The sequence below is a fragment of the Zeus faber genome (genome assembly GCF_960531495.2).
Source record: "Zeus faber genome assembly, chromosome: 7".
NCBI lineage: Eukaryota > Metazoa > Chordata > Actinopteri > Zeiformes > Zeidae > Zeus > Zeus faber.
The window spans coordinates 16,141,138-16,157,186 of NC_137203.1; the positions used below are offsets into that span (position 1 = coordinate 16,141,138).

Consider the following 16,049-nt stretch of genomic DNA (forward strand, 5'->3'; position numbering starts at 1 on the left):
AACCGGACGGCAGATCAAGGCTGGTGTGAAATACTGCGACCCTGATCGGAGTTATATGCTCAAAAGAGGAACAAGCAGTGATATGTTCATTAATCATGATTCCAATCATATAGATTCATCAGCATGTGATACATGAGCCCGTCGTAACAGAAGCTGAGAACATGGAAAGAGGACATGCAACCACTCCTGCACACGCATTAAAACACAGCCACTTGCAGAGCACACAATGAATCGGGAAAACCGGTCCCGGATTTTATGACACATTTTAAGTGCATCTGGTTCCCTCATCGTTCACTATTTGGACTTAGTACCTTGCTTGATTGCATGTTTTTCGATTGTTGCTTGCATCTTTATAATACAGAAATCCCTGTTTCTGAACTGAGTGTATCAGGAGTTTGGTCTTTGCTGTTCTGGTGACCAGAAAGAGTGGGCACAAGGTACCGATGCAGCCAGTTTTTCATGCTTTGGATACAGCAAGCCTTTCTCTCCATGATCTCTTCGAGGCGATGGACGTATTCCCCAAATGCCTGCGTGGCAGAGAGAGACTGATCAGCATTTAGAAACAGACTGAGAAGAGGGTAATTGAGAGAAAAACTTAAAGATATATAAATTGTGATGCCTCACATTGATCAATGTCGTGAACCAAGCATGCTGCACTAAACGCATTAATAAGCATAAAGTTGGGAGCGTAATTTATCAAAGCTTAGTGAATCCCATGGATTTTTACTGACCATATATTCTTGCTGGCACAGTAATGTCCCATCTTTATGGCACAAAGCCTCCATTTCCTGCAGCTGCTTCAGTTGGGCTTTGACCACACACCACCTGCAGGGGAGAGAGAACAGAGATGAGGGTCTAATTCTACCAAAAAGCCGTGCGCTCATACAAAAATGTGGTTTTCAAGGCACCAAATATTCAGTGCCTTGGATTACCGTCAGAATCTGTCCCCGTTTTGGTATTTTTAAAACGCAAGATCCGTGCATCGCCAAAAACAAAACAAGACGTTTGCTACTCCTGTCGCAACTTTGTTTCTCCGCGGTGATTCTCAGCGATGCGAGTGAGGGTGGGCAGAGTGCAGAAGTGGCTGACGGCAGCACCGCGAGATAAGGTTCTTCGCTGATACAGTGGGGGTGGTATTCTCTATTAAATCCCCAGAGTTAATCCGTAGCAGACCATCCTGCCACAAACCATGTAACTCAATTTCTTGGTATTTGAGTTGTGGTACTTACTGTGCATGGCCCCAGTCTTCGGAGGAAGAGATGGTCGGTCTAATGTGCCTATTGCTGGTGTTCTCTAGCGGCGATTGGTGACTGCCGGTGCACTCCGTCGGTGAAGGCCTTCTCACTTTGAGTGGGCTTTGCGGGTCGTTGGAATGGCATGCCAACAGCGAGTGAGACTGCCGTGCTGCCATTTTGAGATGGTTCAAGTCACTCTCCGATCGAACAGTCACAGAAGAGAGGGTTTGATTGTATGCGCTGCGCAAATATTCAGACGCCTTTTCAGTGGACGCCTCAGAGACTTGAACGTGGGGGCGAAGTGAAACGGTGTCCCCTCTGCATTGGTCATGATGTGAAATGGATTGAACGTGTGATTGCGTAGGATGCGGCGGCCGTTTAGGAAGGGAGGCACAGATTTTGTTTCTCAACGCCTTAGTGCCTGGCTGGGCTCCAGAGCCCTCATCATTCCCTTCATACTGTAGAGAGACCAGAGCCGCCCCAGGGATATGAGGCTTTGTCTTACCTGGGGAAGACCAAAGAGACCAAAACACATTACAAAAAAGAAAATGCATATCACACGTATAACAAACTACTTCCTCATTGTTAAAACTTAACGCTCACCTATTTCCAGGAGGAAATCTGCCCCATTAAGCATGTCTCTCTTTGGCTGAGTGTAATTATCAACCATCACAGTCTTATTAGCTGTGGCCGCCTGTCTGTCGACCTGAGGCGAGGAAAGACTGAGGGGGTCCGTGTTGCAGCCGCAATCATCCGCAGAAGACCTCACCGGGGGTGACACCGATGTTTTGACCCATGAAGGGCTGTAGATAGGACAACCAGGATAAGATTCAATTGCTGCAATCTTGGCAACCGCCACCATGGTTGGATCTGGCCCCTCGTTTGTCGAGGGTGTGGTGAAGGGGCGGCAAAGCGGCGGTGTCAAAGTAAAGTTGGATATTTCTCTGTTGATTAAAAAACCGGAAACTCCTGATGTGCTGTTTAACGGCACATCCCTGGGGGGGAATGCAAGGGCGGCATATTGCAGTGGTAGAGACAGAAAGTCAGTGCAGTGATTGTTATCTTTTGGCTCAAGGGAGAGGTCACCGAGGTTGATATCAGTTGGGTGGGTTCCCGAGGCGTTGTGTGCCGGGGAAAGAGGCCGCTCAGCAGGGGCGAGGTGCTGGGGATGGTCTTGAGTAGGATAATCCCGACTGTGAGTGAACCCAAAATGTTTGCCGCCAACTTCTTCTTTCTCATTGGCGCTATAGTCCTCCTCGACCACGACGTCTGAGACACCTGTTACTCCGGCCGTGGCTTCTCGCCGCCATGTTTCCTCTGAATCAAAACTGGAGCATTCAGATACCTCTCCCTCACTCAGCGCCGCATCCATCGTCCTGTCTGCCTCTTCTGTCGCAGTCGTTTTCACCCAAGCCCACCGACTCTTCGCTACTTCCATCGGTCTCAACCCATCCCGTCTTTCCCCCCGCTCTCCTCTCCGGGCGACTTCCAACAACCCCCCCTCCTCCTCACGTTCACCCCTCCATTCTCCATCTCCGGTCTCAGCTTTTTTCAAAGGAACCCCGCTCTTTTCCCCGAGCGCCACTGTTTTGTCGGCGCCATTGTCCTTCGTGTTGTGGCTTTCAGAGGCAGGGAAGTCGATCTGACTTATGCCGCCGTGATGCTCTACATGTCCTCCACCGCCATGACCCCTGACCTCTACACTGGCTCTGTACACCTCTAGCAGGTCTTTCAGGCTGTGATACATAGCGGGAGGGATGGCTGACGGGGCAGCGAGGGAGAGGGAAGCTGAGACGTTGGGCTGGCCGGAGGAAGAGAGAGAGGGACTGACGAAAGGTGATGGGGAGAGGGGAGACTGCGAGAAAGCCGAGGGCAGACACTGCTGCAGCTGTTGGTGATACCACCTCAAATGATTTTCCCTCTCCTTTTCCCGTTCCCCACCTGTCTGCCAATGCTCTCCCGGCCTCCCTTCCAGTTTGGCGGAGTTCTCTCGACAGCCTCTTCTACCACTTTTCTCAGCCAGCGAATCCCTTCCATTTCCTGACTCGCATCGTACTTGTCGTCTCTGATCTCTGCAAGTCCTTTCCTCGCCTTCCCTCTCCCACGTGTTCTTCCGCCTTTCCACCCCGCTGTGACGGAATCCGCTCGGCTTTTGAGCGACGGATAACGGCATTGCAGAGGCCGCCGCCTCACCGGCAACGTCACAAGAGAAGTTCTGTTCTTTCGTGGGTTGTCTTTCGTCCTTCTCCGTCGCAGTGTTCGAGTCCCTGTTTGTGTGATCTGCACATTCGGTTCCGCCATACCTCCCTTCCTTATCTCTTCTTCTGCTACTACCCCTCTCCGCCCTCTCATTCCGCTCTCCCAGTATCTCTTGCTTCGTCCTCGCGTCACTCATCCCCAGTGAAGACGCAACCGGCGTGAGGTGACAATAGGTTCCGATCTCGTCTTTTAAGGCCCCTCTCCCTCTTCGCTTTCCCGCCAAGCTTTTCTTGGGTGTGGAGAAAAACATGGCCGCCGGCGTAGACGCGGTCCCGGTAGGCGTTTCCGGGAAACGGGTGCCTCTATTGCTCAACTTGGGTTTCTTCGGGGGACTTTTCTCTCGACTGTTGCCGCCACTTGTATTGCCGCCGTTGGTTTTGATGGGTTTGGGTAGGGCGCTGATTTTACTTCTTGGTCCCCCTCTTGCTCCTCTTCCTCTCCCTTTCAACTCCTTCACCCTATGGGAAACAAAAAACAGATGCAGAGCAAATGAATGGCAGGTACTTATTGCTGAATTTGTTATGACCAAGCTCTCTCGTAAGGCCCCGGTAACACCAGGAACCGGCTGTGGAAGATCCTTTGCAAAGTATTTGGCACCAGTGCAAAAGCTGTAAAGCTGTTGAGCAAGCTTGGTCGTTCGCCATCTGAGAGTGACACAAACATAACGAAACCTAATAACGCCCGTTCACCTCTAACTCACAACTCACCGCAGACACCACCATGTTTCTTTTTTGTAATTCTTTATTTTCAGGGAAGAAAAGGATATAAAATAGGAGGCTTTGACACAAGTAAAATGCTAGATTGCGCCAGAGAACTGCCCCTTCAAAAGTGTAACCACCAAAAGACGCTTTGCTATTGGTCGATGCCACGACTTTGTGGGTCAAAGTTCACCATAGTCACCAACGCTACGCAAAAACTTTACACAGCGATTTTCCTTCTCCCAGAAGTCAGTGTATTGATTGAAACAATCACATTGAAATTGCTGTACATTGAACACACACACACACACACGCACGCACGCACATGCTTACCGGTCGGCATATCTCAAAGTATTGAGTGTGTGTTCAGTTGCTAAATGACCAGGTGAGATGTTGGCGATCATGCATGTCTTTGAATTACCAACAAAAGAGTCTTTGAGAACCTGAAACAGAATCAAAACGAAAATCAAACTCGGTCAAATCACAGAAACAAAGATAAATTGCAAATATCCTGTTTATTTAGTTGATGATGAGTGTTTTATGTTTTTGTGGCTATCTGTTAATGCAAGATATAAATACTTGGTATATTTATGACATCTTCTGTGTGTGTGTGTGTGTGTGTGTGTGTGTGTGTGTGTGTGTGTGTGTGTGTGTGTGTGTGTGTGTGTGTGTGTGTGTGTGTGTGTGTGTGTGTGTGTCTTTACCTGGGTGAGTTTGCTTTGTCTGAAGGGTGTGTGTGACTGCTCTTGGTCAAGTGACCGGATGCATTCTTTAAGCTGCGGAGAGAAGAGGAAAAAAAAAATAAAAGATATTTCCATTTATCTTAAAATGTCTTCTCTTGACTGTGACCTGTATGTAATTTGTGTGTGTGTTACCCAGTCTGAATATTTTTCAGGGCTTTTCAGTACATCAGGGGACATTTTTGCAGTGAGTGCTGACTTGTTCACTAACTCACGGCCAACAGACTCTGGTTGATCTCGGCTCCCTCGATGCGACTCTGACGGTCTGGTTCTCTGGTGTCTGCTGCTCTCTCACTACCTGCCAGGTCCACAAACCACATCCTACACACACACACACACACACACACACACACACACACACACACACACACACACACACACACACACACACACACACACACACACACACACACACACACACACACACACACACACACACACACACACACTTTGAGATGTTAAGGTTGCAAGATCTTCAGCAGGCATAAACTGTTTACTGTGGCTTTTTTTATGCACACCAAAACAAGCAAACACTATCAAATGTATAATAAATGTGAGAAACAATAAATGTATAACAAAATGTAAGAGCAAATGTTATCTGGGTTGGGGACTGACCTGCCAGCTAGCTGCTGCTTGAGACTCCTGAGCTGGATCTGCAGCAGGGCATGAGAGCGAGAGGAGACCGGATTCACGCCACTCACGCCCTGGGTACGCTCCTCTGTGCCCCACGAGATCACCTTGATGGGTGGGAGAAGGGGGGTAAAGAGGGTGAAAGATAAGGACAGGAAGACAAATGGTGACTAGATTACACAGGACGGATACTTTGTCATGTGTGCTTTTTTTTGATTAAATACAAGTATTTGATCATTTTGCAGCAGTGCAAAGACCAATATGAAAAAAACATGCGGGAGATATGGTCTTTTTATCATTTTGGTCTTAGCCAATATTTCAGTTGTCTGAATACAAAACAGCAGGAGTGGAATAAGCGAAAAACCTGTTTTGTGTTCAAGTGCCATGATCATAAACAAGATCATAATAAACTCCTTACCTCCAGTAAGGAGTCGACAGAGTCCACCCTAAATTCTCTCAGGCCTGTGATCTGAACCATCTTCTTACCATCCTCTCTCGCAAACAACCTACGGAAAGCAATACAGGGAAAAGTGTAGTCTAAATTTGACTAAATACTGAGGCTAACAGAGAGGGGACAGGGGTACAAATATTATAGTAATAAAATGATGGAAACAAAATCGGAATGTTATAGTAATAGTGTGACAAACATTGTGTGAATATGAAAACAAAAATGAATCAGAATCAGAAGAAAACACCGGTGGTACACATACTTTCAGTCTCCATTGATGAATAAAATCAAAGCTTCACAAAGAAACTAAAACGTTTGCAGACGCACGAACAAATGAATTCACAAATATATATGTGTAAATGCAAACCCACCGTTTCCTGTGATCCAGCAGGTCGTATAGCTGACCGCAGTAGATCTCAAAGAAACTGACGTAGACCAGCATCGGGGATGGAGTGTGTGTGGCGCAGAGATGGGTGAAGATGTCGTGGGCTGCCAGAGCGTAGAGTCCGGGCCTCCCTGGGGAGCAACCCAACATCGTGTGGGTTTTCCCAGCACCCGTCTGGCCGTATGCAAAGCAGGTAGCCTTGCCTCTGAGAGAGCACACACACACACACACACACACACACACACACACACACACACACACACACACACACACACACACACACACACACACACACACACACACACACACACACACACACACACACACACACACACACACACACACACACACACACACACACACAGTTCTGACTGTATTCTCCCAGGTATCGACACAATACCTCCTACTTATACTACATGCAGCTTTCTATTGGCCTAATGCACCACTCAGCTTTCAGTCTTGCCACCTCTACTTTTATGTAAGATAAACCACATATCCTTCTCACATATGCAATTTTATTACACTAGAATAGATGGCTTTGAATATTTTGTAATGCAATGCTGAACTGTGGCCCTGTTCCAGAGAATATTATCCTAACCTGCTTTAAATCACTCAGCAAAGACTTGACCACATGAGGTTCCTCGTGCAGGGGCCATGCAGACTTTTTATAGGAATTTGTTGATACAGTGGGATATGCTTACTGCCCCCTTTTGAGGTTTAAGTTTATTTTTGCCATTGTGTTGCTGTTTCATTCAGGTTTATTTTCTATTGTTTTTTTGTCCGTTTTTAGGCTTATATTTATGTTTTTGTCATAAGGTTTATTGCACATTACATTTTTATTTTTTTCTCTCATCTTAGGTTGAGTTTTCTGGTTCACTGCTATCTTTATTTCATTAGTTATGGTATATGACCAAATGTATCCAGTTTTTATTATTAAGTATATTTGTTATTTTTTAGGTGATATATATTTTGTTATTTATCATTAGAATTAGTCTATTTTAATGTGTACAGTTAACCATTGTATATTTCCACATATTGCCATTTACTTCTTTCCATTGCTTTATTATTATTATTATTATTATTATTATTATTGCCTATTTCTTGATGTAAACTATTGCTGACACTGCAATTTCCCTCCGGGGATGAATAAAGTATCTATCCATCAATCCATCTATATTAAAAACCCTCCTTCTAATTGAACACTATCTGACAGTTCCCTACCCATTGAGCATGTGCTGCACCAGGGGATAGGCTGTTCTCTGATACACCTCTTCATTGGAGCTTTCCTCCCCAAACACTTGGTCAAAGTAGAACCTGTGCTGTACGGACAGAGGAGAAGAAGAGATATGAATGACATACGTATGAATATGAATGAAATATTTAAAAAAAAGTAAGCTACACAAATAGTTTGTCTCTCTGTCAGCACACCTGTAGTATGTACTGTGTGAGATCAACCGCTTCTTTGCTCTCATAGACCACGACACACTCTGCGTCCTGAGTTGTCACAATGTCTGCCTCTCCTCTCACCTCCTCTGTGTGAGTCAGAGGCCTCTTTCTCACACACACTCGAATTCGCTGCTCCCCTGTTTTCCTGACACACACACACACACACACACACACACACACACACACACACACACACACACACACACACACACACACACACACACACACACACACACACACACACACACACACACACACACACTTTTAATTTGTAAAATAAGGAGACGCAAGTATGCAGTGAAATGATGACTTGGAAATCTCTGAATCACCACACGAGGGGATCAACAATTTCTGAAGCCCTTTTCTTCACTAAAATCTCCCTCATTTAATAGTTTATGTTCATTTACAAATTCATTCTAAGGGCAGCAACAAGGACAGAACTTTAACTCACAGTTTGTTTGGGAGTGGCAGGGAATTTAGAGGCAGTCCATAGTTATAGCCAGCTCTTCTTTCCGACTGAACAACAGGTTTGTCCGTCGGCCTCCAATTCTCATGGTCCTCTCTGCCTGGACCAGGTTTTAGCCTCCTAGAGACGGTTTTCCTTCTTTTGTGGCTTGTTGGTTTGCTGCTCGGCCTTGTTGATGTTACTGTGGTGCACCTAGGATTATAGTTACGATGGGGCTTGGAAGACAGCTTGTGAGTGGTCATGAGCCCTGGTGATGGTTGTTTGGTTGATGGTGCTTGAGAGCCGTAAATGCATGAATGTCTCGTAACGTCCGGCTTGGTGTTCTCTCCTGGCCGATGAGCAGATGAACGACGATAAATGTCTGCGTTGCCGTTGCGGGTGGGATCTTTACTTCCACATCCAACAGTTGGTGTATCAGATTCATGCTGCATTTGCATGACTGACACTCTGCCCTGGTCTGACCGCTGGTTATTACCCGATTGGTGCCTTGCAAAGACTTTAGCAGAGTCCAAGGAACTCCCCATGCAGTTGGGATAGGGATCAGTCATTTCACCGCTAAAATCAAGACGTCGTCGTACAGAAAATGGTCCGCGATGACTATCAGTATTATTTTTAATTATAGCAGCTTTTTTCTTATTGTCTTCCCCATTTTCCTCATCATCTCTATCTTCGCAGCTAGCGTCAACGCCATTGATAAAACTACCCTCGCAAGCAGCTCTATTTTTTTCACTACGATAGGCATCAGGGTCATAATCATCATCATCTTCATGGCTCTCCGGGTTGAGAGTCTTCACCAACTGCACCAGATGGAAGAGACTAGTCCTGTCCTTCATACTCTGGATGCCCAGGATGGGGTATTCTTCCATAGTCAGCGCTGAAAGATGTGTCACACGGCACACTCCCATCGAGATGAACCTTAAGCACATGGGACACAGTCAGAAGGTCGGTCAGCAGGTAGACAGGGACTAAGGCTCTGTGTGTACCTTTGCATGTATAGTATTGTGCGGTTGAATATACAGTATTTGTATGTGACGCATGTGTTGATGAATGTGCCGACTCACCTGGCATAGTAACGTTGCAGTCCGACCTCCCTTAAGCACTCATACAGGCATGTCATGCCTTGTTCTCCCATTCTCCTTCGTCCTTTTTCACAGTTCTTAGGAGAAGAGAAGAGATAGAATTGTGGTCAATTGGTGAAAAACAAGAAACAATCTTAAAGGAATCATTGTGCACTCAGAAAAGGTCTATCCATATACTTGTGATACACATTAGATACAGGTAAATGCTACCATCTGCTGCAGTTTTTCTATCCGTCTCTGCTCAGTGATTCCTGCCAGTGACTGATTGGCGATAGTTGGTTGCTGTGCTAGTGCCTGACTCCACCGTTGTGGTCATAAGCAAAGTGCAGGACGCTGGTAATATGTTGAAATGTGACACCTTCTGAGGATGGAGCCAGGGCGGGCCAGAGCAGCCACGGCGTACATAGCTGTGAAGCAGCAAATATCGTAAATATAGCAGGCGTGGGATTACAGTAGTACCAGTTGCTTCTCTGGCTTGAGCGGACAGCTGCAACGGTCCTACTTACAGCATGAGGATTAGACTGAACCACCCCATAGATCCAGGTACGGTTCGGACGGTGGTCAAGCCCCCACCAAATAATTAAACTGGTGGGACAAGGATGTTTTTTCACTTACAATACGTCTTTCTAAACGGGTGAAGAGCAGCTTGTGCACTAGTAACCCCACGAATAGTCAGGTTTTAGGTTGTCAGGGCCTACGGTTTAGATAAATTAACCCCCAGTCACATGGTGCTGTCACTGAATTGTTCTCTGAAGCAGTAAAAGTCAGTGGGAGATATATGACCGATGTATCACGATGTGCCTGACCATCACAGCGGAAAATAGACCGTTGATCTCCGCAAACGTTGTTTTTAACTTCTCACACGGAAGCCTCAAATGCAATTAACTTACTTCACATTTACACATTCACGTCAACTATTAGATTAATTATAACTATTAGACTATTAGGGGGGGGGGGGGGGGGGGGACAAAAAAAAACTTTTGTACACAGTTTTTGAACGGTGTTGAACAAACGGCACTCACCCGCGACCCGCTCCGGCAGCAGGGAGGAGGAAAGCCGACTCTCCCGTTCGCGTGGCCGGTAAACTGCACCATTAATTTTTCACAAAGTTCTCATCCTGAGGGTATCGCCGTTTCCGTGTGCGGCCGATCCCCATAACGACGCAGCGTTCGAGCGAGCGCACCGCTTCCCGCTGAGCGCAGCGACCTATGAGCTGCCGCGGCGGCGGCGGCGGGGCGGGGCCCGTGACGCTTCTATCGCGCCGGCGTGAGAGTGGGGGCGAAAACCAGCGGTACGCGGTTGAAGAACACCGCCCGTGCGACCCAAAGGAGTGGGGTCGAGAATGGGAAGGGACTGCCGAGTGGGCCGAACGCCGCAACAGAACCAGACTAATCCCAAAGAGGGTTTATGGGAGCTGAGACAAACCTTACTAATCTTATAAGACCACTTAGGTGATGGGCACGTCACGGAAGTCCCCCGTGAAATCTAAAACACAGTGTGTCTGTTTGCTTTGTCGTGTCTGGGCGACTTGTGTAGTACGATGATGCACGATTTCAACTGTTTTTTGTTTTTTTTTGTGTCAATGGAAGGGTTAGGGTTAGGGTTAGGGTAAAGTTTGTGTTAAGAGACTTGCCCTGTCCCAGGACACGCATCGGGACTCTTTACTGGCGTTTCCTTTGGGAAAGCGTCACACCCCTAGCAGATCTGACCCGTGATTTAAAAAAACGAGTATTACAATAGTAACATGAAAGTATAATGCGTTTTATAATGGGGCGATCTGTGCAAAATACCGCCCCCCCCCTCCCTCCCGGAACCACCTTCCTCGCCGCATGTTTCTATACGACCATATTGATCGTAACTCACAACAGTGTTCTTCTCAATGTAGTCGCTGTGTTCCAAGGGCTGATGGCAGTAAACATTTGTACATTTCCGAGATATCGAGCTGTTAGACGAAAAGTATAACAAGTCTGTAGCGTATAGATTAGTATATGAACTTTGGCATGGGTATTGCGTACGTGTCCTCCTGCTTCGTGCGGAGTTGTACCTTCGAGTTACATTCGCTAACCAGCGACATTAAATTGAATGGTAACCACAACTTTCACTTACATGGACATGAGATTCGGTTCAAGTAGAGAAACCAAGCTACGTGACGGGTAAGTGTCTCTGTGTTGATTGCTGTTCCATAAGCTACAAAAATATCATCACGAAGGGACTTGGTTAGTATTAATCAAGGAATAATGAATGCTCTGAACCAAATCCAATACAACACTATTACGATTACGAACTGGATGCCTCCGTCTTTGCCAGTAATGTCAATGAGTTGCGCGTATCCTATCGGTCTCATTCATATTGATGTAAATTCATACAAAAACACGTCACTAGAAAGAATTGTGTCGGTCTGCTGTAGCAGACAGAAATTCCCAAAAAACGAAAAGAAAATCTCCCGAAGACGTCTTAGTGGAATGGCCATATTATGTGGATGTTAAATGGCCATTATCCATTTAACTCCCCACTTTTTTATTGTGAAATAATTAAGCTTCAATTAAGGAGGACATTTTCAATTTGAGAATAAACTATTAAACTATGATGTATTAAAAGACTAAAGTATTCAATACACATTGCCTTAAAATGTTCTTTAGAGAAGAACATTATATTTTGGTGGACATCTATTGATCAGACATCTATTGATCAGACTTGGGTTTTTCATTTTTGATGCTAATAAAATTGTACATTCCCGTCCTCCAGTCCTGAATCTTCTAACTTTCATCTGGAAGGGATACAATATGTAGCGGACAAGAGGAAATAATAAGTAAATGACTAATATGTGCACAAGTTAGGGGATTAGGAATTCCTTTAACATATCAACGTTTTAATTGATGCATAGATTAAAAAAATCCTGTGATTTATCTTATTTATCCTATACCTAAAATTAAATGTACAATTAAACTATTAACTATTCTCTTTCTCATATTCTTTGTTTCCAGGAGTCTAACTTAAGAACGTTCCCAACATGTCTTCTGAGAATACGCCCCAGACTGGCCATTCTTTCTCAGCTCCCAATTCCCCTTGCTCCTCTTCATCCTCCTCTCCTATTTCTACTACTTTCTGTTCACCTTTGACTGAGTCTTTCACCCATCCAACCCCCTGCCACTTCATTGGGAAGAAAGAGGACATAATCCAGGCCCGACGTGTAACTAAACTGGTGAATGGATGCAGAGACATTCTGGTCCTTTACCACCAAGGGGCACTACACGCTATGGACCTGCGGTGCTACCGTAGGCATTCTCCCTTTCCGTGTGACTGTCTTATGAAACAGTTCAACGCCTCTCTCATGTTACCTGAATCCATTTTTTGCATGTCTTTTGCCTGCATGGCTGTCACTCTCACAAACATTACATATTAACACACAGCATAGGCAGGTCCGTAATGTAGACATAATGTGCAAAAGATTGGCACATTTGTTGTCGGAAATTCTACAAACAAATATGGAAATCAGCCATTAACACCTCAGTGTAATGCTGCCATAGTGTCGATGTGCAAAATTATGAAGAAGTTGGTGGATATACCGTACATATTTATTTCTGTGATGAGAATATATATCTTTTTTTCTGCAGTGGCCATTGTAGAATAACATAATAATAGTTTGATTTTCCATTGACAGATGCAGGTGGTCCATTAAAGGACGGAGACATTGAGGTGATGAGGCTGACTATGAAAACAAAAATAATCGTAACAAAAAGTAAAGTACCTCTAAATGAGGTACTGTAGTGTGTGTAGTAGTATATCTAAGTTCTTGTCATTAATTGCTACCCACCTCTAGGTTGTTGTAAAGTACAATTAAGGATAAATAACCCCAGTTCTCCGTTTTAAGTAGTTGGTACAATGCAATTGGTCAAAAACATATCAATCTAAAGCAATGCATAACAACAGAAGGAAAAACGCAAGACGAAAAGAAAATCCTTTGTCAGAAATTAAAGGTGCAGTGTGTAGAAGTTAGTGCCATTTAGCGGAACAGACTTGTAAGAAATGGAATATATTATTCATCAAAATGTTTTAACTAGTGTAGAATACCGTGGAATAAGAATTGTTGAGTGAGCCCTTTACAGTATGTCTACATAGGGAGGGAGACCCCTTCCAAGGAGGCCGCCGTGTTGCACCGGCATGTTTCTACAGTAGCCCAGAACGGACAAACCACACACTGGCTCTAGAGAGAGCCTTTCTCGTTTTTCGCAAGTTCCGCGGCCACCGTAGGTTCACCTACACACTTGGAAGGGGAGGGGTATTTAGTTGGTTGCGATCTGCAACTTCACCGCTAGATGCCTCTAAATTCTACACACTGCACCTTTAAGATTTGAGAGTAGATGATGGGAAAATTAGGTTGTGTTTAAATATTATTAAAATAGAGATTAAACAGAATATTGTGGTGTTTTATTTTTTCCATTAACAATATTAGTATTGTTATTAATTGATACCCTTCACTATTTGGTCTCCTCAGGAGTTTAACGGACAGACCTGCATTGTGTGTCCATGGCACAAGTACAAGATCACACTGGCGGAGGGGGAATCGCTGTACGAAGCCGTGGATAATCCCACAGCCAAACCTCTGAGAACACGCTGGTGCTCCAAGGGTGTCAAGCAGAGGGTTCACAAGGTCACAGAAGTCAACGGAAACGTATATGTGACACTGAATGACTCTCCAGAGGTCATAGAGTCAGACACCTACCAGACTGAGAAATACAGGGCTACTTTCTGTAATAGGAAGACAAAAGCCAAGCTTAAGACATAGCTTGGCTGTCACGGATGTACAAATGCTTATTGCCGGAATATTTAGAGACAATTTGGCACGGTCATCCTTTTTTTTTTTTTTGTGTAATTCATTTAAATATGTTGATGAAAGCCACTATATTTTGAAATAAATCATTTTGTGTTAAAACTGTTTACATTTGGTGACCTCCCGTTGAGTGAACGTACACTTTTATTTTGAAGGCGATTTTAGCTTCCGTGTTAAAAGTGTGTTTAAAAGAAACAACAACAACAGCAACAAAAAAACAAAAAACGTTTTTCTTATTTTATCCCCAACCCTCCTTCTGGCGGGTCGGGGCGTTCTGTGGAGATAAGACACGGGAGATGCCTACCAGTTGTTGTTTTTAAAGTTTGTAGGAGAAACAGAGCCGCCAGTGGCGTAAATTGCGAGCGGCTCCTAAACAGCCGTGGGAAGCCGCTCATTGTTTTATAATGGAATTAGGATTCTCACGTGATTGAGACGTCACGGATCCACCGGAAGTGGTGTGGGAGGTATAAAAATTCCCGCGGTGTGTGTGTGTGTGTGTGTGTGTGTGTCAGGAAAACGGGAGCAGCGAATTCGAGTCATCATTTCACTGCATACTTGCGTCTCCTTATTTCACAAATTAAAAGTGTGTGTGTGGGTGTGTGTGTGCGTGCGTGCGTGTGTGTAAGCCTCTTTTAATTTACGCTTATATATTTATCTGGGGTTTTTTTTATATATGCTTTTATCTTTCTTTGTTTTTAATACAAGGTATTTTACGGCTTTGACAAAGCACTTTGAATTATTTTCGTATGTGAAATGTGATGTACAGATAAACTTGTAAATGCGTGTGTGTGTGTGTGTGTGTTCAAATTCCAGAGATTATGAATGTGTATATGTAATTGTTTTTATATTTGTACATCACATTTCATTCAATGTATATGAAATGTGATACATTTCAAGAAATAACCGGTGGATAGATCGATATACATACATAAAACTTATTTGCAAACTGTATGCAAAAAAAACAAAACAAAGAAAGATTGAAATGGCTGTTTTTTCAATACTCCTCCTCTCTCCGACAACACAGACGCGTCCGGGACGCTGCGCCACGAGGTGGGTGAAGCCGCTAAAAAAAACCAAAAAAAAAAAACCACGAGATACCACAGAAGAATCGGCGCTACATGCTGCCGTGCACCCATCTCCGGTTTGGGAGCGTTTGTCTTTTGCTGGCAGGTGCCGGAACGGAAAAAGGAAACTTATTTAACACGCAGTTGCACTAAATCCACCAGGCGGCACTAGCTGACGTGCAGAAATTCATAACCGTTGTCATTTCTAACTCCGTTCCACTCACAGTTCTCACAAGGTATTTTAGGATAACTAGACAGTTCCAGAAGGAATTGGCAAACGTGTGTGTGTGTGTGTGTGTGTGTGTGTGTGTGTGTGTGTGTGCGTGCGTGCGTGCGTGCGTGCGTGCGTGCTGTCCGTCTAGACTTGTATTATTATCAAATTATATTGTGTACTAATACACAATATATTGGATTATCATTGTATTAATATATATATATATAATATTATATGAATATATGATAATTCTGATTCTGATAATAATAATAATAATAATAGACTTTGTTTTTATAGCACCTTTCAGAGACGACATGTAACTCAAAGTGCTTTACATTAAAAGTAGGCATGAAAGAGTAACAATTAAAATTCGGCAAAATGCATTTTACAAAGTAGTATAACAAAACAATTAAAATAATGAAATACATTAAAAAAAAAATCAGGGCAACAATGAGCTTATAAAGGAAGATGGCCTTTAATAACAATAATAATACCAAAAACAAAGGGTAAACGCTACACTCGACCATCACGATCGTTCATCAGCAAATTAAATC

At 44.4% G+C, this 16,049-nt stretch overlaps 3 protein-coding genes and 1 long non-coding RNA gene across 4 annotated transcripts; 1 reads left to right on the top strand and 3 right to left on the bottom strand.

Annotated features, from left to right (window-relative positions):
* Positions 1-210: 210 nt before the first annotated feature.
* Positions 211-2,237, bottom strand: LOC307232792 (uncharacterized protein). The gene is made up of 4 exons (XM_080003955.1): positions 1,839-2,237; positions 1,230-1,740; positions 732-825; positions 211-527 (listed from the first exon to the last, which is right to left on the bottom strand). The coding sequence occupies exons 1-4, from the start codon at positions 2,095-2,097 to the stop codon at positions 351-353; spliced, it is 1,041 nt and encodes a 346-aa protein (XP_079860081.1). The 5' UTR covers positions 2,098-2,237; the 3' UTR covers positions 211-350.
* Positions 2,217-8,549, bottom strand: LOC307233006 (kinesin-like protein KIF24; the record flags this gene model as incomplete). The annotated part of the gene is made up of 12 exons (XM_080004219.1): positions 2,217-2,230; positions 2,748-2,996; positions 3,429-3,952; positions 4,526-4,635; positions 4,897-4,968; positions 5,148-5,253; positions 5,548-5,669; positions 5,981-6,068; positions 6,382-6,600; positions 7,617-7,714; positions 7,824-7,986; positions 8,293-8,549. The coding sequence occupies 12 exons, from the start codon at positions 8,547-8,549 to the stop codon at positions 2,217-2,219; spliced, it is 2,022 nt and encodes a 673-aa protein (XP_079860345.1).
* Positions 8,550-8,678: 129 nt separating this feature from the next.
* Positions 8,679-9,692, bottom strand: LOC307232451. Its single transcript, XR_013844233.1, has 3 exons — positions 9,597-9,692; positions 9,369-9,463; positions 8,679-9,222 (listed from the first exon to the last, which is right to left on the bottom strand). It is a non-coding gene; the product is annotated as an uncharacterized lncRNA (long non-coding RNA).
* Positions 9,693-11,238: 1,546 nt separating this feature from the next.
* LOC307232399 (Rieske domain-containing protein-like) lies at positions 11,239-14,279 on the top strand. The gene is made up of 4 exons (XM_080003398.1): positions 11,239-11,539; positions 12,371-12,661; positions 13,048-13,082; positions 13,882-14,279. The coding sequence occupies exons 2-4, from the start codon at positions 12,397-12,399 to the stop codon at positions 14,170-14,172; spliced, it is 591 nt and encodes a 196-aa protein (XP_079859524.1). The 5' UTR covers positions 11,239-11,539; positions 12,371-12,396; the 3' UTR covers positions 14,173-14,279.
* The last annotated feature ends 1,770 nt before the right edge of the window (positions 14,280-16,049 follow it).

Coding starts and splice junctions, on each gene's coding strand:
- LOC307232792 (XM_080003955.1), bottom strand. CDS start 2,097: ATGGTGGCGGTTGCCAAGATTGCAGCAATTGAATCTTATCCTGGTTGT. Junction 1,741..1,838: donor AGATTTCCTCCTGGAAATAG/GTGAGCGTTAAG, acceptor GGTCTTCCCCAG/GTAAGACAAAGCCTCATATC. Junction 826..1,229: donor GAAGACTGGGGCCATGCACA/GTAAGTACCACA, acceptor TCTCCCCTGCAG/GTGGTGTGTGGTCAAAGCCC.
- LOC307232399 (XM_080003398.1), top strand. CDS start 12,397: ATGTCTTCTGAGAATACGCCCCAGACTGGCCATTCTTTCTCAGCTCCC. Junction 12,662..13,047: donor TATGGACCTGCGGTGCTACC/GTAGGCATTCTC, acceptor TTCCATTGACAG/ATGCAGGTGGTCCATTAAAG. Junction 13,083..13,881: donor TAAAGGACGGAGACATTGAG/GTGATGAGGCTG, acceptor TGGTCTCCTCAG/GAGTTTAACGGACAGACCTG.